The sequence below is a fragment of the Toxotes jaculatrix genome, chromosome 13 (genome assembly GCF_017976425.1).
Source record: "Toxotes jaculatrix isolate fToxJac2 chromosome 13, fToxJac2.pri, whole genome shotgun sequence".
Lineage (NCBI taxonomy): Eukaryota > Metazoa > Chordata > Actinopteri > Toxotidae > Toxotes > Toxotes jaculatrix.
The window spans coordinates 26093940-26117866 of record NC_054406.1 but is presented as its reverse complement, the minus strand read 5'-3'; the positions used below and the strand labels follow the sequence as shown (position 1 = coordinate 26117866).

Below are 23927 nucleotides of genomic sequence, written 5' to 3'. Positions count from 1 at the left end.
CATGTTGTAACGTGGAGTTGTTATGGTATAGTCCAGCAGAAGTTTCTTATCCCAGAGACTACAACACTGAAAGTCACAGATCAACAGGGAGCAGAGGTGGATGAGGATGTTTCAAAGATCTGTGTTTTTCATCTACAGTGATGATGGTAGGACATTTAAACATTCATATTTTGCTGCACTTATATTTTGAGAGATTTGTATCTTGACACAGACAAAAATATGTGATTGTGAGAAGTGGATGATAAGAATTCCAAAGTACAGTATTTAATCAGTTCATATTAAGCTGTATGTGTTGTCTGCATTTCAGACCTCCCATCTACTGAAGCATCTATGAACCTGGCTGATCGTTCAGACCTGACAGAGTATGTGACCCTCACTACTTGTGGTAAGCAGAGTTATAGGTAATGGTAATGTTTTGTCTTGAGACAGGTAATATCCAGCCAGGTCTGTGATATAGTTTTAATGTGCTGGACTTTAGATTTTATTTGCCTTATACTTGTGTGTGTGTGTGATCTTCAGATCTAAGTGTCCTGCAGCAAGGGTGTGAAGGCTCCTCCTCTCCAAGTCTGACAGATACACTGTCAGTCTCAAGCACTTTAAGCAGAGACACAAGTGATTCTGGATGCCAGCCTTTGATGGACAGTGTGCTTGCTACTTGTATACAACTAGATTTTAATCATTATTTATTAGACATAATTCTTAAAAAATGCAAGTAATATGTATGTAATAGGTATTAGATGAATGTATTTGCTTACAACATAGATCTAAGTGTAGTTTTTTAGAATGTGGAGCAAATTCTTACCTCAAACCCAGCAGAGATGACTGTGATTAAAGAGTATGAAGAGACTGGAAGTTTGAAATATTCCACCACACGGTTACTGGTTATTATTGTCGCTCACATGCATGGAAAAGAAGGGTAAGAGGCTTCAACTTAATCCTGTATCCTTTTATAAAAAAATATGTACATAAAAAAAATCCCGCTTGCAGGAGAGCTGTTAGTAAAGCAACAAAAGAGTTTCATGCCCTTGGGATTGTTTCACTTTTCCCATCTTTGAAAGACCCATACTCCAAAAATGATATGTAGGTTTAACGCCCTCTTTTGCATATAAGCAACATACAGTATTTGTTCTTTTTTTCATTCAGCAACACTTCTATGATATTCAAAGCAACAAAGGCTTTCTTGAGTGGCACATGAAGTTATGTGCCGTAATGTTTGTATGTAATGTTTACAGTAAAGTCACAGATACTATTACACTCTGAATGAAATGGAAAAAGGGCAAGGTCAGACATGCCCCTTGGTCTGAAACAGACCTACAATTTACAATATAAAAAGTGATGCACAGATGGTAAAAGTCAGTTTTTTCTGCAGGAGAAACTCACTCTTCTGAACTCTGTTTTTGAGGAATAAAGCTTTCTGGATTCAGCTTCTCTGATCTCCTGTACTTGATTGACTTTGTGAATTTCTTCTCAGAAGACTTGAATACTTGGAAGAAAAAGACTTAGAGAATGAAGAGTAAAAGAGTAAGGTGTGGTGCATCAATCCCCCTCTTCAGGTCAGCTCTAGCGGCGCTGTACCATGCCCTATCGCCGGACCTGAAGGCGGAGTCAGGGACTCTGAGGAATGACCGGATGTGGCTGTTCATCCAGGCTTTCTGATTGGAGAAGTCCTCACATCACTCACTCACCATCAAAGGCATCAGCTGGGAGTGAGCATCTGCTGTGGGGTCAAACTCAGATGAAGCAGCCTCTGCTGATTCTGGAGCAGCAGAGCATAAAGGTTTATTGTTCCATTATATATATTGTAAACATTAAATGTTATGTTTCATGGAAAAACTAATGCAGAACTAACCTATTCTTGGACAAAATCTAAATGGGCTTCTTAGTACCATAGCTCTAGGTGGACAGCTTCACTTTCTCAGGCAAAAAATCTTTTTAAAACATTCAAAAGTCAGTGTAAACTGTCCAAAATTCTTAATAGTCTTTTTTACTTTGTTGTTGTCAGCTATTATGGTGTCTTTTATTTTATATTGCTATGAAAACAAACAGCAACAACAAATCTTTGAACATTTAACTTCTTGGTATTTAGGCAATTCAAATGTCCCACTAATAACACATTTTACAAGACCACATTGAACACATCATGATAACGTAACTGACCTTCGTCAGATGCTCATAATTACTGAGTAGAACTTGAATGCGTCAAAATACAATTCAATGCAGCCTCTGAGTGGGCGCATACTGGAGCACTGTCCGACAGTGATATGTGTGAAACACATAGTCACTGACTGTAGCCCCTAAATTAGTAACGTTCAGTTATAGCTACTCTAGGAACCGTTACTCTACAATGAACTGGCGACTTTTTTATTTTTTTAAATGAACTGATGACTTGTCCAGAGTGTAGCGCGGCCAGATGACAGTTAACGCAGGCTCCAGCCTGCGCCCCGTCAAACGTAATGTTACAGACAGAAATGAATGAACAAGTAGCCTAATTGTTTCAGCCGCCCTCGGTAGTTTTACTCTCGCCATTCACAGAAAAAAAAGTTTTTAATGTCCTGGGCCCCTGCTCTGCTGCTCCTACTCCTGGCCTCCTTCTCAAGTCTTTTTTGGTGTCCGGACTTGTGTTTTTTGGGGGCCATCCTAACCCTGCTGGAGTTCGCTCGCGCTCCGCTCACTTGAGGAAGAACGAACAGCGGTGTGGACCAAACCATTTTTTTAAAAAGGGGCCAAGGGGGTTATTGAAATTATTAAAAATAGAATATTGTATGACTTGTGGCTTTGTTTTAATTCTGAGTCATTCGTATGAATATATATTAGTTCAGTGTATGCATAATCATTTTGTCATAGAGGCTACTGGGGGCTGTGTGTGGGCCCTAGCGGGCTGTGGGCCCTTATAATTGTCATCACCTTTCCCCCCTATACGACGGCGCTGCTCTCCTTCTCTTTCGCCACGAAAGAGGAGAGAAGAACTTTCTCTTTCTCTGCTTCTCTACTCTTCTCTCTTTCTCATCTCTCTTTCTCTTCCCTCCACAGAGAGAAAAAACTCTCTCTACAGTGTTACTACAATATAAGGAATGCTGTAGAAGAGAACGAAGAACAGAATATTGTAGAATAGAACGTAGAACGGAATGCGGTAGAAGAAAACGTAGAACGGAATATTGTAGAATAGAACATAGAACAGACTGCTGTGGAACAGAACATATAACAGAATACTGTAGAATAGAACGTAGAACGGAATGCTGTAGAATAGAACGTAGAACAGAATGCTGTAGAAGAGAACACAGATCAGAATGCTATAGAATAGAACGCAGAATACTGTAAAATAGAACTTCGAAGAGAATACTGTATAATAGAACATAGAATACTGTAGAAGAGAACGCAGAACAGAATGCTGTAGAATAGAACGTAGAACGGAATGCTGTGGAATAGAACGTAGAACAGAATACTATAGAATAGAATGCAGAACAGAATACTGCAGTATAGAACGTAGAACAGAATACTGTAGAATAGAACGCAGAACAGAATACTGTAGAACCGAACGTAGAACAGAATACTGTAGAATAGAGCGTAGAACGGAATGCTGTAGAAGAGAACACAGAACGGAATGCTATAGAATAGAATGCAGAATGCTATAAAATAGAACTTAGAAGAAAATACTGTATAATAGAGCATAGAATACTGTAGAAAAGAACGCAGAAGAGAACGCTGTAGAATAGAACGTAGAACAGAATTCTGTAGAATAGAACATAGAACACTGTAAAAAATAACTTAGAAGGGAATACTGTATAATAGAATGTAGAACACTGTAGAAGAGAACGTAGAACAGAACGTAGAACAGAATACTGTAGAATAGAACGTAGAACGGAATACTGTAGAATAGAACGCAGAACGGAATACTGTAGAATAGAACGTAGAATGGAATGCTGTAGAAGAGAACGTAGAACAGAATGCTGTAGAAGAGAACACAGAACAGAATGTTGTAGAACAGAACGTAGAACAGAATGCTGTAGAACAGAACGTGGAACAGAATGCTGTAGAATAGAACGTAAAACAGAATGCTGTAGAATAGAACACAGAACAGAGTAGAATAGAACGCAGAACAGAATACTGTAGAAAAGAACGCAGAACAGAATGCTGTAGAATAGAACATAGAACACTGTAAAAAATAACTTAGAAGGGAATACTGTATAATAGAATGTAGAACACTGTAGAAGAGAACGTAGAACAGAACGTAGAACAGAATACTGTAGAATAGAACGTAGAACGGAATACTGTAGAATAGAACGCAGAACAGAATACTGTAGAATAGAACGTAGAATGGAATGCTGTAGAAGAGAACGTAGAACAGAATGCTGTAGAAGAGAACACAGAACAGAATGTTGTAGAACAGAACGTAGAACAGAATGCTGTAGAATAGAACGTAAAACAGAATGCTGTAGAATAGAACATAGAACAGAATAGAATAGAACGCAGAACAGAATACTGTAGAAAAGAACGCAGAACAGAATTCTGTAGAATAGAACATAGAACGGAATGCTGTAGAATAGAACGTAGAATGGAATACTGTAGAATAGAACGTAGAACGGAATGCTGTAGAATAGAACGTAGAACGGAATGCTGTAGAATAGAACGTAGAACAGAATGCTGTAGAAGAGAACACAGATCAGAATGCTATAGAATAGAATGCAGAATACTGTAAAATAGAACTTAGAAGAGAATACTGTATAATAGAACATAGAATACTGTAGAAGAGAAGGCAGAACAGAATGCTGTAGAATAGAATGTAGAACACTGTAAAATATAAATTAGAAGGGAATACTGTATAATAGAATGTAGAATACTGTAGAAGAAAACGTAGAACAGAATACTGTAGAAGAGAACGTAGAACAGAATACTGTATAATAGAACGTAGAACGGAATGCTGTAGAATAGAATGTAGAACGGAATGCTGTAGAAGAGAACGTAGAACGGAATGCTGTAGAGCTGTTTTGTTAAATACTTGCTTATGCTATACCTATCTATACTTTGTTTCACAGTGTGCACTGAAATATGGGGATTTACGAGGATTTCCGCAGGTTGTTTACCTGATAGACACCAGCTGTTTTGTGTATCACTCTCTATCTAGACAGACGCCAGCTGTTTTGTGTATCACTCTTTGTCTAGCACTGCTGAACCTTGAGGGAGCTATTATTAAAGCATGTAGGAGTAAAACTGAGATAAGATTTGCTTGGACAGTTTTTAAAAATTAATAATGAAACTTCCTGACACCATTAGATAACAACATATGGCCAAGGTACATCCGACGGGAGGAGCCTATAACTCATCCAAGGAGAAAAAGACACCATTGTAACTCAGACCTGTCAAGTACCTGAAAAATAAGATTTAGTGAGGAAGTGGTTGACACTGATAAAAACTGGCTAATATTAATTACGGAAATGGGAAGGGACATGCCCAAACATGTCAAAAACACGCCCAGACATGTCCCTGAGAACAGGTGCAACCCACCATATAAAATATGATGTACATTTGACTAAGTTTCAGTTGTTCCTGCAGGACTGCTCATGCTCTTGAACTCTGTATTGAGGAATAAAGCATCCTGGACTCAACTTCTCTGATCTCCAGCCTCTGATTGACTCTGTGCATTTACTCTGACTAAAGATCTGAAAAACCTGAATTCTACAGGAGACAAAAGAGTACAAGAAGAAGGTGTGGGGCCTCAGCTGGGCCTGAGCTCTGCTTCACCTGGCCATTGACAGGGTTCAGCCACCCAGCCTGCAGAAAAATCCACATCAACGGAATGCTGTAGAATAGAACGTAGAACGGAATACCGTAGAATAGAACGCAGAACAGAATACTGTAGAATAGAACGCAGAACAGAATTCTGTAGAATAGAACATAGAACGGAATGCTGTGGAATAGAACGTAAAACAGAATGCTGTAGAATAGAACGTAGAACAGAATGCTGTAGAATAGAATGTAGAACGGAATGCTGTAGAAGAGAACGTAGAACAGAATGCTGTAGAAAAGAACGTAGAACAGAATGCTGTAGAACAGAACGCAGAACAGAATACTGTAGAATAGAACGCAGAACAGAATACTGTAGCACAGAACGTAGAACGGAATGCTGTGGAATAGAACGTAAAACGGAATGCTGTAGAATAGAACGTAGAACAGAATGCTGTAGAATAGAATGTAGAACGGAATGCTGTAGAAGAGAACGTAGAACGGAATGCTGTAGAAAAGAACGTAGAACAGAATGCTGTAGAACAGAACGCAGAACAGAATACTGTAGAATAGAACGCAGAACAGAATACTGTAGCACAGAACGTAGAACGGAATGCTGTAGAATAGAACGTAGAACGGAATGCTGTAGAAGAGAACACAGAACAGAATGCTATAGAATAGAACGCAGAATAGAATACTGTAGAATAGAATGTAGAACGGAATGCTGTAGAATAGAACGTAGAACGGATTGCTGTAGAAGAGAACGTAGAACAGAATACTGTAGAATAGAACGCAGAACAGAATACTGTAGAATAGAATGATAAGATAAGAGATAAGAGAATCCTTTATTTAAGAGAAGAACAGAATGATGTAGAACAGAATGCTGTAGAAGAGAACACAGATCAGAATTCTGTAGAGTAGAACGCAGAACACTGTAAAATATAACTTAGAAGGGAATACTGTATATTCCTTACAGAGAAAGAGAGAGAACTCTCTTTCTCTGTAAGGCGCTGTATAATTAATGAATAAATTGAATTGAATTGATGGCAGTAAAATAAGAGTTAGAATGAAATCCTCCATCATCTCTGCCCTTCATTTTCATACAGTAGATAAGATAAGATAAGATAAGATAAAACTTTAATTTTCCCACAATGGGGAAATTACACTGTTACAGCAACAAAGAGCAGATGCAATAGGGCACAGGCACTCAGAATATACAGAATATACAGATAATACAGATAGAATATAAAGGCTCCAAGAAAATTATTAGAGGAAACAATAATAATAAATACTATAAACAGTATGACCAAAGTGACTATGTGCACTGTTTGAACAGTAAGAGAAATAAAAAGAAGAAAGGCTGCACATATAGCAGCAATTTTAAGTCCAGGAGTGAGTATGTGTGTGTTTTGTGTGCATGTGCTTTGCTCAGCACAGTTGGTTGTAGTTCTTTAAGTGGAAGAAGAAAATATTTTCTTGAATCCACATCAGCAACTTGCCATTGAGGAAATATCCAAATTACAAGTAGGCACGTTACAGGCCATGAATGAGGCAAAGTGGTAAATGCAGCTCCAAAAGTCACAATTGGAAGAATCCAGATGGCTCAAATTACAAAGTGTGGATATATTACAGATAGCTGTTACTGTAGTATGACTGAGGTGTACCATGTTGGAAATAAAGCTCTTTATACTGTATACAGACAGTATTAGATGACAGTATTAGTAACAATCAGTGTGGAATTCAGCCCAGCACAGAGTACCATTGTGCCTTCAAGGAAACTTTGCCGGAAAGTTTTCAGAAAGACGGAAAAAAGAAGCAAAGAAGGAAAGAAAGAAAAGAAAACATAAGCTCAACAAAATATATGTGTAGTTTTTTTCAGAAAATCACATTTTACATACCCTGGCAAAATTTGTGAAATTTTGTCCATTTTTCAGAAAATGTGTTTGATCATGCAAAAGCTTTTCTTTCATTCAGAGTTAGTGGTCAGGCAAAGTTATTTATTATCACATAATTATATTTGCTCTTTTTAAATCATAGAGACAAGTTGAAACACCCAAATGGCCCTGATCAAAAGTATACATACCCTTGAAGTTTTGGCCTGATACTATGCACACAAGTTGACACAAACAGCTTTAAATGGCTTTTAAGGGTCACTGTCCACACCTGTCACCTGTTTGGCTGTAATTAGTGTGTGTGTATAAAAAGTCAGTGAGTATGTGGGCTCCTGACAGACGCCTGCACATTTCATCTAGTGCTGCACTGATTTTGCTGGATTCTGAACCATGGGGAAAGCAAAAGAACTATGAAAAGACCTACAAGAGAAGGTATTTGAACTTTAGAAAGCAGGAAAAGGATAGAAAAAAGAGAATTGAAAATCTTTACAATTAAAAACAGTAATTGAAGAAGAATGGGAGAAGATTACCCCTCAACAGTGTGAAAGGCTCGTGGAGAACATGCCAGCCAGGATTAAAGTGCTACTGCTTGCTAATGGCAGGAGTACTAAATATGAATTCTGTTATGTGATGCTTTATCTTTTGTTCAGTTTTGAAGACATTCTTTGCTATTTGTTAACTTTGATAACAACAATGTTGAGAACTGACATGTTGACACCATGAAGAATTTACTTTTGCTAATTTTTTGTCTTGATAACAATAAACAAAAGAAATGATTTTTGTTTGTGTCTGTCTGATGCAGCCACATCTTGTGAAATCCTAAAAAGATTTTTCTGCAAATATTTCATGATAATATTTGAGATTGTGTAAAATTTGAAGGGTGTCCCAAAACGTTTTTCCACTACTGTATATATATAATGTGCTTATTGAATTGAAACCCAGAAACAGGTTGATGCTCTGAGCTTAGAACAGAGTGTACTGCCATCTTGTGCTGAAATAAACGTCCTGCTAATAAGCTGGGACTTGACAAGTGCCACACAAAGGATCCCTGGTTTGAGTGTTTACCCCACAGTCACTGAGGCGTGGACGTCACTGGCTGTAGTCATGCCAAGGTTGTCTAAGGCATGTGGCCAGTGGCTCTCACTGCGGGAGGAGCTGCTGGAACTGGGCTGGCAGTTTGATCCTCAGCAAGCACTGCCATCAGTGTGTGTGTGTGTGTGTGTGTGTGTGTATGTGAATGGGTAAACAAGAGCCAAATATAAAGCCCTTTGGATATAAGCACTATGTAAATGACAGGCAACATATAGAATAGCAAATAGTGTGAGTAGCAGATAGTCTAAAATAGTGTATTAGCAATTTACTGTACATGCCAATGATAATCAGTGCAGGTGTAAAGATACAAGTTGATGCAGTGAGATTTTCATCTTTGCTTTAAGGTTATTGTGATGACAGTGTGTGGTTTTATGATGCTATAAATCATTGATAACAGACTTCTATCAAATATTATCAGACACTGAGATTGTGAATGAGCGACAAGCCACAATTTAGTAAATGCAATTTATTGACGTCATATTTATTTAAATGGAGATATGAGGCTATACCAGTGTGAGAATCTGGACCTTGAGTGAGAAATAAAGAGACGATACAAAAGGAGTGGAATGGCAAAACTGAGTCAAAAGCTTCACAGCCACATTCAGCTGGGGTCTGGTTTGTCAGTCACATTCACCGTCGTGAACACACGTGGACGTTTTATCACCTGTATCACAGTAAGTGTGAAAATGGAGCAGAATAAAAGAGGGAGAAACTGCAACAAATAACCATGAGCTGCCTACCTTTAGGTTCTCGTAGTGTTTGATGGTTTTGCAGTGGTTGATCTCAGCTTCTGTGGTTCCGCTGAAGAATGGATTACATACTGTTCAGAAGAAAGCGGTCTTTGGGACTAAGAACTCCATACCTGAGGACACACACCCACACACACACACGAGAGTGACTCTAGAAATACACGTGACTCTAGAGAAAACAGTGATGAACAGTCACGGTAAATAAATACTGTCATACCAACTGGATTGCTGGGGTCAAAAGGGGGGAGGGAGTAGTCAGTGCTCATGGGCTTTTTCATCTGTAATGTCTTCTTCATACTCTCCTCTTCTCCGTTTGTTATGTCTTTGGACATCTGTTGCTTTCCTAGAAGAGACAGGGACTACTTTAAAGTCCAATCTAGAACATACACAGGATTAAAAAGACCTGGTCCTGGCTTTGCTCAACAAAGCAGATAAGCTAATAATTAAGCATTTTCCAAATGGACTTCATGCGTCTTCATCTTGGTGCTGTTATTAAACACCTGCAATGACTTATGGCAAGTACCTGCCCCAAGGACAACGTCCCATCATCAAGCCTGATTCTCTACCCACTGAGGAACTGCTGCCACTCAAAGTTCTACTTCAAAGAAAATCAAAGCCTACCTGTCTCTGCAGCAGGAGCTCCCGTCTCTTTGTCCTCCTGGTCCTGCATCTTCTCCTGTCCTTCTGTTTTGTCCAACACCAGCACCGTCTCCTCCTCCTTGGCCTGGCTGTGACTGAGAGGACTCTCCTCTTTCTTATCGTCCTCACTCTCTGCGGTCACTGCTCCTATGGCTGGGCTGTTTGAGGAGGAGTCTGCAGGGGCAGCTTCAGGTGGGTTACCTGATGCTGCAGGGGCAGGCACGGACAGGTGTTGGACCTCTGGGGTGGAGTCCAGGGTGGGCAGTGGTGTGATTTCTAAACATAAAGACAGATTTCAGGTGAAATTTATAATTTGAGAGGAAAAAAAATATCTAGGAAAGACTGCGTTTCCTTGTGTTGATGGTAGAAGTGAAATCAGTGTGAGGCTGTACCAGTCTCAGGTGTTTGGCTGAGAGAGGACTCAGCCTGTGGAGCTGGTAAGGTGGATGCTGCAGCGGTGAGGACCGGACCAGGTGTTAAACCTGACGACCTGTCTGAGGAGTCTGCTGTTGGTGCTCTCACGGGTTCGGACTCTGATACTTGTTGATTAGACTTGAGCAGAGTCACTGTGGCATCCGATACTGCTGTTTCTATGGCAACCTCCATTGGTGTGTCCAAGAAGCAGAAACCCAGAAAAGGACTGACGTCATAAGACTGTGGACATTTAAGTCTGGGACACCCCCCATCAAACATGTAGAGAAAAGCTTGATGGGATATACGCAAGCTAAAATGTACCCCTGTAGTGTCCTGAGGGACAGATGTGGGAGCATCCTCCTCCTCCCTGTCTGTGGTTTCCATGGGAACAAGAGCAGGAGAAGACAGAAGGTCAGTAACATCTCCTACTTCATCTAATGTCACAAAGTCACTCATGTTGAATGGGAAGTGGTCCTCTGCTTCAACTTCCTGAGAAAGAAGAGTCGTTGTTGGGCCTTTTTCACCAGGTGTGAAGTGTTCACAGACCACGAGAGGTCAGAGGAAATGTGGATGACCAGGAACTTTATGCTGTCCACATGCTACACCGCCTCCCCATGCAGACAGGAGCGTGTTCAGTGTTCCTGGACCTCCTATAGTCCACTATGACCTCCTTGGTCTTGCTGATGTTCAGGATGAAGTTATTCCTGTTACACCACTGTGTCAGATTCTGGACCTCTTCTCTGTAGTGGGTCTCATCATTGTTGGATATGAGACCCACCACGTGGTGTCGTCCGCAAACTTCACGACCATGTTTGTGGGGTGGATGGCAGAGCAGTCATGTGCGAAGAGGGTGAAGAGGGCAGGGCAGAGGACACAACCTTGCGGCGTGCCAGTGTTGAGGATCAGTGGGGCAGATGTAGACTCTCCTATCCTCACCACCTGGGGCCTGTTGGTGAGGAAGTCACTGATCCAGGAGCAGAGCGTTGTTGACAAACTCAGGTTGTGGAGCTTCAGGGCCAGCATGTCCGGGGGAACAGTGTTAAAGGCTGAACTGAAGTCCACAAATAGCATCCTAACATAAGTGTTAGGATGCTGCAGGTGAGTCAGGGCCGTGTCAAGTGCTAACGAGACAGCATCTTCCGTAGAACGGTTCTCCCCGTAGGCAAACTGGAGGCTGTCCAGGCCAGCAGGGATGGTGTCCTTGATGTACTTTAGGAGGATCCTCTCCAAGCACTTCATGAGGACTGGAGTCAGAGCGACAGGTCGGTAATCATTGAGGCAGGTGATGGTTGCTTTCTTGGGCACAGGCACAATGATGGAGGACTTCAGGCATACAGGGACCGTGGAAAGCTGCATGGACGGGTTGAAAATGTCCAGAAAAACTCCTGCCAGTTGCTCAGTGCATGACTTCAGGGTACGACCTCACACCTTGTCTGGACCTGCAGCCTTGTTGATGTTGATCCTCCTCATGGCAGTGGTCACTTGGTGCAGCTGCAAGACGAGAAGCTGATGCTGCACCTCTGGCTGAGGAAGATGTACAGCCCTTCTCCTGCTTGGAGAGTCCAAGCGTGCCAAGAAGCTGTTTAAGGTGTCAGGCAGAGTGGGATCATGGCCAACCTGCTGGTCGCTGCTCAAGGTTCACTAACAAGTAGAAATGCTGCACTAAGCACAAGATGAAAGAAGCAAGCACACAAAAGGAAGATATTTAATATAGAAGATTAGAGCAGAGGAGGAGAGAAAGATGATGAGTGTCCTGTAAAGGATGTGGGTGAATGATGAGAGGCCTTACCGGTGTGCTGAGGCCAATACGCTGTTTGACATGGATTATCTTCAGCTCACAGTCTTTAATCTTGGTGGGGATGAAGGAGTGGACTTTCACTATCTCTTGAGCAATCTCCGTGTCTGCCACTGACACAAGCACCTAACATACAATACCTGTGATAGTAGTTTAAGCTATGACAGAAGCAGCTTGCATGGCTACATGTATTACTGGTGTCCAGGTGTTTTCTCCTCTCCTCCTGGTGTGATCACACCAACCTTTCCCATTTGTTTTGCCAGGATGAGGTCAGAGGGCGTGTCAAAGGGCTGGATCAGCTTGATGATGTCACTCTCTGAGCAGCTGCTCTCAGGAAGTCCTGTGATCAACACCATGCCTTTCTGTAGGAGACATTACAGAACAAGTGAATTTGACAGACATTTAGCTGAACTCAGGTTTTCCTTTTTAATACATTTCCAAACATAAAATTCTGTTTTCAGACTGATGAGGGGAAAAATGACCTGAAAGGATTTTAGTATCAGGCTGAAACACAAGAAAATGTGATGGAAGTGAAGGAAACTGTACCTCATCAGACGTCTTGTGTTCAGCCTCAGCTCCTGCAGTGGGGAGTAGGATGTTTTCATACACATCACAACTACAAGCCAGCAAATGCAAGACATCACAAACCAGACTACATGTGACTAAGCTACAGTTTATTCCATGTGATCAGGTATAGTTAACAGACTGTGATTTTAACTAGATATACTGAGTATTTCTTGACAGTGATAGATGTGGATATATTAGCACTGACTGCCTGCAGACTAGCAGTGGCGTTTTTTTGTTGTCCTACCTGAGTCTTCCCCGGCAGGACCCTTCTCCTGTCCTGAAGCAGGTTTGCTGTGAAGACAGAAATAATCATTTCTGAGTGCAGGTTTGAAATGGGCAGGTTGAGTGAACAACATATGGGGTTAAAGGGGAAGAACGGTGATGATAACTGTGGCAGACCTGTTGTTGGCATCAGGAGACTGCACTCCTTCAGGTTTCTAAAGGAAATCAAACAGAAATGAAACTTCAAACATCAAAAAATAATAAAAAAGGAATTGAAACTAATTTTGTGTATGAGATGGTTTCTGAATCAACAATTGCATTTAGACAGAAAACAAACTCCACTCAGCATTTTTGTGGAAGCTTTATGTTTTCTATGATTGAAAGGGTTTAAAGTGAACATGCCTTCAGTGCCACATGTGTGTATGTTTTCCACATGGTACCTTGGCTGTTGAAGCAGTGATTTTCTGGTCTCTGATGGAGAGATTTGTGGAATTAGCCAGTGCCTGAGTGTCTTCAGCCTTCACCATGCATACAGAGGCCTGCAGCAAGGGATAGAAACCAGGATGACATTGTGCAAAGCAGAAGCAGGAAACCTGCACAGGCTAAAATATCCACAGCCACTGTTTTGTTGACTGAAGAGTGACAGATGAACAGGCCAATTCTATTCTTTCTTGTAAAACACACTTAGAGAAAATGTTAATTCTTCACATTTTAATACAACAGAAAATAAGCATCCTGTTTTCAAGAAATGGACTGATTACTGAAACATGTTCTTTCTTTTTGCCTGTAATATTCACAACATGAGCAAACTGCAACACTGACAACACTTCGTTTTTCTTCTTTTTTTTCTCTGTCATCTGTTTGAAACTGTTCTGGAACTTCAAATCTCAAAGTGAAATTTCTTGTAAAACACATGAACATGTAGATACTCTTAGACGTAGCTTCTGTCCTTGGCTCTTCTCGCTCTCTTCTTCTGAGCACGGCATGAGGATCACGTTGTTGATCTTGCCAAAGGACCCGACCAAGTCAGTAACTTCCTGGTTTGGAAATCTTGCCAAGTATATTTTTCTAATTTCTAGTCAAAATATCTCATCACACTTAATATAAGACAAAATCACCTAAAGAGAGAGATTTAAGCGAGATAAAGGAGCTTGTTTTTAGACAGTGCATCTTGAATATCTTATTAAGTGAAACTGTCTTGAAAACATCTTGTTTTGAGTCATATCTCAGATGAAACAAGTTTTTTTTTTGACATGTCATAAGGTTTTTAAGCTGCTGTGTTATTTGTAAAAGATGAATCGTCTTGTTTTAAGAAATAGACTCAACTTGAACTGAGACAACAGATCTGCTTTATTGAAAACTGCAGGTCAACATGCACAACAACTCATGCACAGTACAGTGTGGCTATTTTTCTTACATTTCCATCAAACTGTCCATATATCTAACAAAGACAAAGGCAAAAGCTGGAATTGTTTCCTTCTCTGTTCTGTCGTACTCTAGACATACTGCACCACATTATTACAAAAGTAATAAGTAAAAATAAATGCTGTCATCAATTACAGTGTTTGTCAGTGCTTAAAAAAAAAAAAAAAAAAAATCAGCCCAAATTCCCACGCTCAATACAGACTCAAGAATGATGTTTGATGATGTCTGTGAGATCATACTTCAGTGGAATGTACTTGCTATTATTGAAGTTTACATAGTAGTATGGTGTATAATCAACACGCTTTTCAGCATCCATGAAAATATTGGCTTGAGCTGGGTTAGGAACTTCTACCTCGTAAGCTAAATAATGATCATTCCACCCAACTGTAGAGAGAGGTTGGCATTCAAAACAATACACTGACGCATTTAAAATAGAAATGTTTTTCACAAGTGCAAACTCCACATTAGAAATAACCAAAAGATTTTCCACATGTATGCTTATTTCCATGCTGTATAATCCACTGTACCGAAACTATATGTTCAACGTGCTCTATTCCTAAGAAGGCTTTAATCTTTCCTTCTACATAGTGAACATTTTTCACCTCAGAGGTTGGGCCCATGCACATTCTGACTACATTCATAAAGTTGGTTGTGCTTCACAAGAGACTTACAGATGTTTTTAAAACTACTTTTCAAAGCCCACCGCTTAAAAAAGCAGTGCTTTGACTCAAAGCGCTGCTTGAGGACTTGAGGACCAAGTGCCTTAATCTGAGAAGGAAGATGCAGCAAGTAATGCTGTTTAGGTATAATATTTGCATCTGGAAACAGTTGTTTGAAATGTTTTAAATGTTGCTCTATTAAAAGCTTCAGCCTTGAAAGAGCAATAATAGGTGAAAATAGATTTTTTTTTTTAGAATCTCTAACAACTTAAGTAGAACTTGTGTGTAATCATTTTCTCCAATTTTGTCAATGAGAAATGGCAGGATCTTTAACAAAACCAGCATCTGCCCAGCTGACTGTTTCAATTTATTGTCATTTGATGACAGTGTATTGACAGATATGGGGCAAGGCTTATCTCTTGCATCCACAGGAGAATAAGGGAAACAAATAATTGCACTGTTGAATGCATCTAAGTCCATATGCCCTGAAAGCACAAGATGCTTTAAAACACATTTGATTTCATATGGGGCAACACCTTCAAGAATGACATGCATGATGTCCTGTGGGGTTTGATCGATCATATCAAAGTGAGGAAATTCTGTTCATTTGCTTCTCCTGTTTATGCCATATGTCAGTTTTAGATTGTCTTTCAGAAAGTCAGTATTTGCCTTTTCAGTGTCATTACATTGCCTGTTATGACTTGCCATTGTCCTTTTAACAAACAAATCTTCATTAAATTGCTCCTGCATGTCTTCAAAGTTGCATTCGCAGTGCCTGCATTTACTGTAGGCAAATCCCACTCCTATCTTAAATCCAGCCACTTCATGCTGAGCTAGAGTGTCTCCGCACACAGATATAAGTGCCCCATAAATTGTCCTCTTACCATTTGCAGAGACAACCTGGACACCATCACTCAGCTCAGTTAAGTCACGGTTAATCCTCTCAAGTATCTCATCAATACCACAATGGGAAAGATCTTTTGATTTTATCATGGCAAGCAGACGAATGGCAGCAAGTCTTGATCTATATTTAGGGTTGATGTTACCTAAGGTGTAATAAATCAAAACCAATTTGTTTTTGTTTGCCCGAGTTTGTTTGTCAAGGACATGCAAACATGTCCTTGAGGTGAGCTGTGTAAAATGTTGCAGGATAATTTTTACTGCAGTATCGGAAAAAAATTATCACTGAAGGTGCTGCCCCTGATGACTGGCAATGTATTTCCTATTCACATACTGTATGTTCTAAGCATCAAAGACACTTAAAACATTTGTGAGGATTTTCACTGGGTAGATGTCTTGGCTATGTCACAGTACGTACAAAAACGGGCGCATTAATTCAATTCAATTCAATTCAATTTTATTTATATAGCGCCTTCCACAATCAAAATTGTCTCAAAGCGCTTTACAAAGACCCAGAGCCTGACCCCAGAGCAAGCATTACATGGTAGAAGGTTTTATCACCTTAATGATAACCAAGCCAGACTAGCCTAGCCTTGGTTTTTAGTTCTTTTGGAAGGCTAGATGTGTGTAAACAGTAAATGCATTGGGGATAGTTAAAAACAGCACTTTCAGATGGAGCTTTCTCAGTACTGTAACTTTTGTCAGACTTTTACTTTGTAAAGTTATGTGTTTGTAAACAACCCTCTACCCTAGGTTCCAAATGACCAAAATGTATTATCCAGAAGAATGTCTGTGTTATGTGTTACAGGAAGCAGAAGACCCCAATTCCTACTTGAGGAAACGCCCTCTCTCCTGCCCAGTCCTGATTGTCAGTGCGTCCAACTGCCTCCTAGTGGTAGGAGATATGGCAATAACCACCTTTCCAAAAGACAAGTTTGCCGAGAGTGCTTTATACCTTATGGCCTACTATTATACCCTACACCTGACTTATCCAAAGTGTGTAGCCACTCTGCTTTCAGTCATACAGACGGAGGTCCTCTTAGACAAAATCCATGAGAGAGATCTCACATTGTCTTACAAGAGGAGCATGGCTGAGTGGAAAGCTTTTATTGGCCAATAAAACCAGTGGTCAGACATGGCGTAGGATAGCACTTCCTCTCTCCCCCCAAGGGTACTACAGTCCCATGTTCATTGCTATTGATTCTTGGTCTGAATTTGGCTAAGTTAGCAGTTGTAGTGTGCCTAGTGTGTCGATGCTTTGAGTGTGCCTGTGCAAAGCACATATTTTGTACGTGTATCGAGGGGCAGATTGCTCAGATGTTTGGACCTGACCTTAACTCACTCACATATTTGGCATGTTTTGCTGTGTTTTCATATTGCAGTTCCATAAATACTGTGAGAAATGTAAAATGAAGCTGTTTCCCTTTTATGCAGTTCTCTGGGACTTTTTGCTGTTTAAATAAAAAAAGTTGGTTAAATGCAAGACTAGTTTTCATTTTTTCTGTCTTATAAGAAGTAGTTAATGTCTTGAATCTAGAACAGTTTTACTTTTGTAGTGCTTACAATAAGGTAAATACACTTGAGATGATGACAGGATGGTACGGTTTATTATGGCAAAAGAGCACTGCATAATACAAGTCATGAATGCTAAATTCAAGTCATTTTGTCTCAAAATGCCAGCTTCTAATCTTATTTCAAGCAGGTGGTGGACTTAAATATAGAACAGTGTAACAATTATAGAACTAAAAATTAGTTAAATATACTTGAAACAAACAGGGTGACAAAAAAGATGCTACTTTTGAGGGGAAAATACTATTTTTGCACATCACAAGCTTATTATGAGACACAAAACATCACAATACTAGTCAAATATAGCTAAAAATGAGTTTTCCCAGCTAATTTCAAGATCACTCTTATCTTGTAAGGCTTAAATATAATGTCTTATTTCAAGAAATCTTACCAAGAGAATTTTCACCTGTTCCATTCGCAGATTTTTTTGCTTATTACAAGCAAAACTATCTTGTATTAATTTTTTTTGGCTGATTTTTGGAGTGGCCTTTTTTTCCAGTGCTCCCTGCAGGTGTCAGGAGCAGAGGACGGAGCAGCCACTGCACCCTCCCTGCGGGAGTCAGGAGCAGAGGACGGAGCAGCCACTGCACCCTCCCTGCGGGTGTAAGGAGCAGAGGACGGAGCAGCCACGGCACCCTCCCTGCGGGTTTCAGGAGCAGAGGACGTACTCGCCGCAGGTTGTTGCAAGTGAGAGGTAGGAGTAGAGCAGGGACTGCTGGCTGTGGAGGCAGATGCTGTCGCCGGATATAGAGCACACAGTTGCTGTGTCACAGTCTGTAGAAGCTCAACCTCCTCCAAGAGCTTTTTCAGCCTGTCTTTAATTGAGTGCAACCCATTAACCATGAAGGTCAGGGTTGGTGGTGGTGGGGACAGTGCTCCAGTTTGTGCAGGCAGTGCTGGTGGAGGTGGAGATTGGGGCGCAGGGTTTGTCGACGGAGTCCCCGGGGGTTGTGTCGGTGGAGCTGGCAGTGGTGGTGTTTGCAGTGGTGGTGGTGTTTGGTAGAGGGTCCGGAGTTTTTCTTTAATTGCGGCTTTCTTGGCCTTGGTCATGAGCTTTGTCATGCGCTTTCCCTGTGGGAAGAGAATGAAATGATTGAACGAAAATGGAAATAAGAATACGGTTTATGTTTTCCATGAATTTGTCGTGTAAAGTGTATCACACCCGGGTTCTCCCATGGGCAGAGATGAGGTGCTTGTCGAGCCTCGCGTAGTCTTTCTGTGATCCGCAGTCTTTGATGGGGCACCTCAGTCTCCCACCATATCTTAGATGTTTCTTACTAATGAAGAGACGCCTCTGTTTATCATCCTTCATGTCATGCCGGTCCCGCAGATGGCGGGAAAGGGACACGTAATGTCCTCCACACTCTGGGCACTTGGTCTTTGTCTACGATACAGAAAGGCGTGGCAATGTAAAATGTTTGAAATCTATATCAATGTCCACAAATGTTGATGAGCAACATTGATTTCCCGATATGTCTATTTACAGGAAGAGCACGTCTACATCCAGGATAATGACCTGAAACATCTACATGAAAGAATATGTCAGATATGTCTACATCCAGGAAGAGCACGTCTACATCCAGGATAATGACCTGAAACATCTACATGAAAGAATGTGTCAGATATGTCTACATCCAGGAAGAGCACGTCTACCTCCAGGATAATGACCTGAAACATCTACATGAAAGAATATGTCAGATATGTCTACATCCAGGAAGAGCACGTCTACCTCCAGGATAATGACCTGAAACATCTACATGAAAGAATGTCAGATATGTCTACATCCAGGAAGAGCACGTCTACCTCCAGGATAATGACCTGAAACATCTACATGAAAGAATGTCAGATATGTCTACATCCAGGATAATGACCTGAAACATCTACATGAAAGAATGTGTCAGATATGTCTACATCCAGGAAGAGCACGTCTACCTCCAGGATAATGACCTTATACATCTACATGAAAGAATGTGTCAGATATGTCTACATCCAGGAAGAGCACGTCTACCTCCAGGATAATGACCTTATACATCTACATGAAAGAATGTGTCAGATATGTCTACATCCAGGAAGAGCACGTCTACATCCAGGATAATGACCTTATACATCTACATGAAAGAATGTGTCAGATATGTCTACATCCAGGATAATAACCTTATACATCTACATGAAAGAATGTCAGATATGTCTACATCCAGGAAGAGCACGTCTACATCCAGGATAATGACTTTATACATCTACATGAAAGAATATGTCAGATATGTCTACATCCAGGATAATAACCTTATACATCTACATGAAAGAATGTCAGATATGTCTACATCCAGGAAGAGCACGTCTACATCCAGGATAATGACTTTATACATCTACATGAAAGAATATGTCAGATATGTCTACATCCAGGAAGAGCACGTCTACATCCAGGATAATGACTTTATACATCTACATGAAAGAATGTCAGATATGTCTACATCCAGGAAGAGCACGTCTACATCCAGGATAATAACCTTATACATCTACATGAAAGAATGTCAGATATGTCTACATCCAGGAAGAGCACGTCTACATCCAGGATAATAACCTTATACATCTACATGAAAGAATGTCAGATATGTCTACATCCAGGAAGAGCACGTCTACATCCAGGATAATGATCTTATACGTCTACATGAAAGAATATGTCAGATATGTCTACATCCAGGAAGAGCACGTCTACATCCAGGATAGTGACTTTAAACATCTACATGAAAGAATGTCAGATATGTCTACATCTAGGAAGAGCACGTCTACATCCAGGATAATGACCTTATACATCTACATGAAAGAATGTCAGATATGTCTACATCTAGGAAGAGCACGTCTACATCCAGGATAATGACCTTATACATCTACATGAAAGAATGTCAGATATGTCTACATCCAGGAAGAGCACGTCTACATCCAGGATAATGACCTTATACATCTACATGAAAGAATATATCAGATGTGTCTACATCCAGGATAATGACCTTATACATCTACATGAAAGAATATATCAGATATGTCTACATCCAGGAAGAGCACGTCTACATCCAGGATAATGACCTTATACATCTACATGAAAGAATATGTCAGATATGTCCATTTACAGGAAGAGCACGTCTACATCCTTGATAGTGACCTTCTACATGAAATAATTGGGTTCTTACCTTCATAGTCACCGGGTGATAACTGCAGGTGAAAACCGCTCCTATTTATATTGGGCTGAGGTTGGACACACCCATTCGGAACGAGCTGATACCAAGTTCGTTTTCCGGAAAAAGCACCTGGATCCGGTAAGTACCACCGAGCTGTATATTGGAATTCCAACTTTTCAACACGTGGTCATGCAAAAATGAATTTTTGGTGTGTAAATTATTACATGGTCTCATGCTGCCACCTAGTGGATAAAAATAGAAGTGCAAAAGTTTAATTTCTTTGAAAAGGGTTTATTCATTGAAAAAGTATAATATAATGACATTAAACGCTCTGATAATTATCCTCAAAGTGTGAAATATGTATTTTTACTGTTTTCATGTGTTTAATATGTATAATGTAGTAGTTGTAAGGATTTGAAAAAAAATCCATATAAGCGACACCGCAATGACGAGATTTCTACTAACCTGTTACTAACCCCGAGCTAACAGATCATAATTATCTACAGCAAGAGCACATCTACATCCTTGATAGTGACCTTAAAAAAAAAAAAAATCTACATGAAATAATTGGGTTCTTACCTTTATCATCGCCAGGGCCTAACTGCTGGTGAAAACCACTCTTATTTATATGGGGCTGAGGTTGGACACACCCATTTGGAACCAGGTGACACCAAGTTATTTTTCCGGAAAAAGCATCGACCGATTCCAGGAATTGGACCTGCTAACATGAAAGCTTTGGGAAACGGATGTACATTGTGTACAAGTGACACTGACACATGCCTGGGAGAGTTACGTGACAAAGGGGGAACGTTTTAGAGAGAATAGTGGGTAAGTTCAAGTTCTGGAAGTACCACCGGGCTGTATTGTGGAATTCCAACTTTTCGACACGTGGATAAAAAAAAAAGAAGTGCAAAAGTCCAGTTTTTTTTAAAAAGGGTTTATTCGTTGAAAAAGCCAAATATAATGATATTAAACGCTTTGGTAATTACGCAGGAAGTGTGAAATGTTTATTTTTGCCATTTTCAGCCGTCTAAAATGTATAATGTAAAAGTTATAAGGGTGTTAGTAAAATTCCATATAAGCGACGCCCCGGTGCCAAGAATTGTACCGATTTTTCTACTAACCCTGAGCTAACGGATCATAGTTAAGGGTTAGGCGGGGGGGTGTCTCAAGGGTTAGAGGGGGGGGGGTTGTTTGCAGGGATCGAGTGTGTTTGTTTTTTTCAGTACAATTTTTATTTTCTTTGTTTCTACCTTCTCTCTCCTGACCCCAAGAAACACTGTCTCATTTTGCCTGCACTGCAGTTGTACAGTTGTACAGCACAATAAAGTACAATAAAGCCTGATTTGATTTGACTACCAAAGCCTGATAACTAACACTTAAAATTCAGAGGTCAAAAGTGTAATCAGCAGTTTGTCCTTGAATATTACAAAACTGTTCTTCAAAACTGTATCACAATAGGACAATAATTTAACTGCCATTAAAAAAATGGCATTAAATATTTACTGTGATTGAATACCCATTTCAAAGGTAAAGCCTGAAAAATAACCTGTATGATCTACTGCTAAAAGACAGGAGAGTTTGTTTATTATTATTATTCCTACTACAACAAATGCTGTTTAGCTCACCATCTATATCTGAACTCCCATCTTCATTGTGAGGGTTAGGTCTCTTTTTGGGGGATAAGAGGTCAGAACCTCCATCTGAAAAACAAGAACAAACAAAAAGTGAAACCTCATCCTATGCAGAGTGTCAAAGGTAGATATAGTGAAAGCATGCAACTGTATCTGCAAAAAGGGCTAAAATAATTCATACATGAGAGTTTACACTTAACAGGTTAGAGTTGTGCACTGATGTCACTTTTCAGGTTACACTAGCCCCTTACCACCACTGAGAAGCCACACCTAACCATTACTGCTGCAATGAAACATGGAGTGCCATTAAATTATATAAAATATTGTTGATTTGTGTTTAAAGAGCACTGCACAATTCTTGCTAGCAAACTATTAAGGGGCATAAATGGAATTAATGTTGCCAAACCCACTGCATGGCTTGCAGACAGTCACAGAAAGTGTCTAATGGTAGCTTTAAAGTATATACTTTTTTCTAACCAGTTATAAAAGACTTACCAATTGCCACCAAAGTCTTGGTTCGATTCCCTCTCCTCTTCTTCTGTGAGGGCCTCATAACCAAGCTTGTTCCTGGGCTCTGATACAAAAGTAACCAGACACTGTTAAGGCTGTACTTGGACCTGAACCCAAATGCACGGCTCGACGACAAAGTACAAAATGAACAATATTTTATTACAAAGTACAACTGAAAATCACTCCAAGAGGCAACAAGATAATGTGAGAACAAAAAATCACTCATACGAGGACGAAAGGCACAATGACTAAACAAAGTAACAAAGGAAAATCTAGCAATGAAAACAGTAGCTCCGACAAGGAAAAGTAACAACAAAATACAAAACCTGGCTTGACAACAGGACGGTAGCATGGGCAAAAACGCTGGTTCACTGACATAAAGACGAGACGAACTGGCACAGGACAAGGGGAGACGCAGACTATATATAGACACCAGGTAAGGGGAAACAGGTGGAAACAATTAGGACGAGGAAAAAAATTACACTGGCGGGAAACAAGAGGAAGGGTAAGCCACCTGAAACAAAAAGAGAACACATTTCAAAAATAAAAGCAAAACCCACGAGACAACATGAACACAGGACAAAACATAACAAGACATTAGTTCCTGACTATGACAGACACACAAGAGTACCATTAGTTAATGAAATCTAAAGTATGATGGATATTCAGGATTCATATGTACTTCAGAGCTAACAGTATAATCTGACTACCAAAGCCTTACAGTTGGCTACTAACCCTTAAAATTCAGAGATCAAATGTGTAATCAGCAGTGTGTCCTTGAACATTACAAAACTGCTCTTCCACAAAACTATATCACAATGATGACAATAATTTAAGTACCATAATAATTAAACTGTTCTTCAAAGTTTACTGTGATGCCTATAATGTTCAGTTTTTGTTGACATCGTCATAGAGGTGTTAATTCAGTCCTGTGTTTTAGCACTGAGGTCAAAGAAATAATGT

The 23927-nt window shown here is 40.1% G+C and overlaps 1 protein-coding gene and 2 long non-coding RNA genes across 3 annotated transcripts; all 3 read right to left on the bottom strand.

Moving 5' to 3' along the window:
• Positions 1 to 13141: 13141 nt before the first annotated feature.
• On the bottom strand, positions 13142 to 13632 carry LOC121191875. The gene is made up of 3 exons (XR_005895157.1): positions 13532 to 13632; positions 13269 to 13306; positions 13142 to 13160 (listed from the first exon to the last, which is right to left on the bottom strand). It is a non-coding gene; the product is annotated as an uncharacterized LOC121191875 (long non-coding RNA).
• A 4468-nt stretch (positions 13633 to 18100) lies between these two features.
• Positions 18101 to 20945, bottom strand: LOC121191521 (proteoglycan 4-like). Its single transcript, XM_041052686.1, has 3 exons — positions 20833 to 20945; positions 18807 to 19028; positions 18101 to 18715 (listed from the first exon to the last, which is right to left on the bottom strand). Exons 1-3 carry the CDS (start codon positions 20836 to 20838, stop codon positions 18101 to 18103), a joined length of 843 nt encoding a protein of 280 aa, XP_040908620.1. The 5' UTR covers positions 20839 to 20945.
• Positions 20946 to 22447: 1502 nt separating this feature from the next.
• Positions 22448 to 23157, bottom strand: LOC121191861. Its single transcript, XR_005895144.1, has 2 exons — positions 22950 to 23157; positions 22448 to 22523 (listed from the first exon to the last, which is right to left on the bottom strand). It is a non-coding gene; the product is annotated as an uncharacterized LOC121191861 (long non-coding RNA).
• Positions 23158 to 23927: the final 770 nt, after the last annotated feature.

Coding starts and splice junctions, on each gene's coding strand:
- LOC121191521 (XM_041052686.1), bottom strand. Junction 18,716..18,806: donor CTGCCCATGGGAGAACCCGG/GTGTGATACACT, acceptor CTCTTCCCACAG/GGAAAGCGCATGACAAAGCT.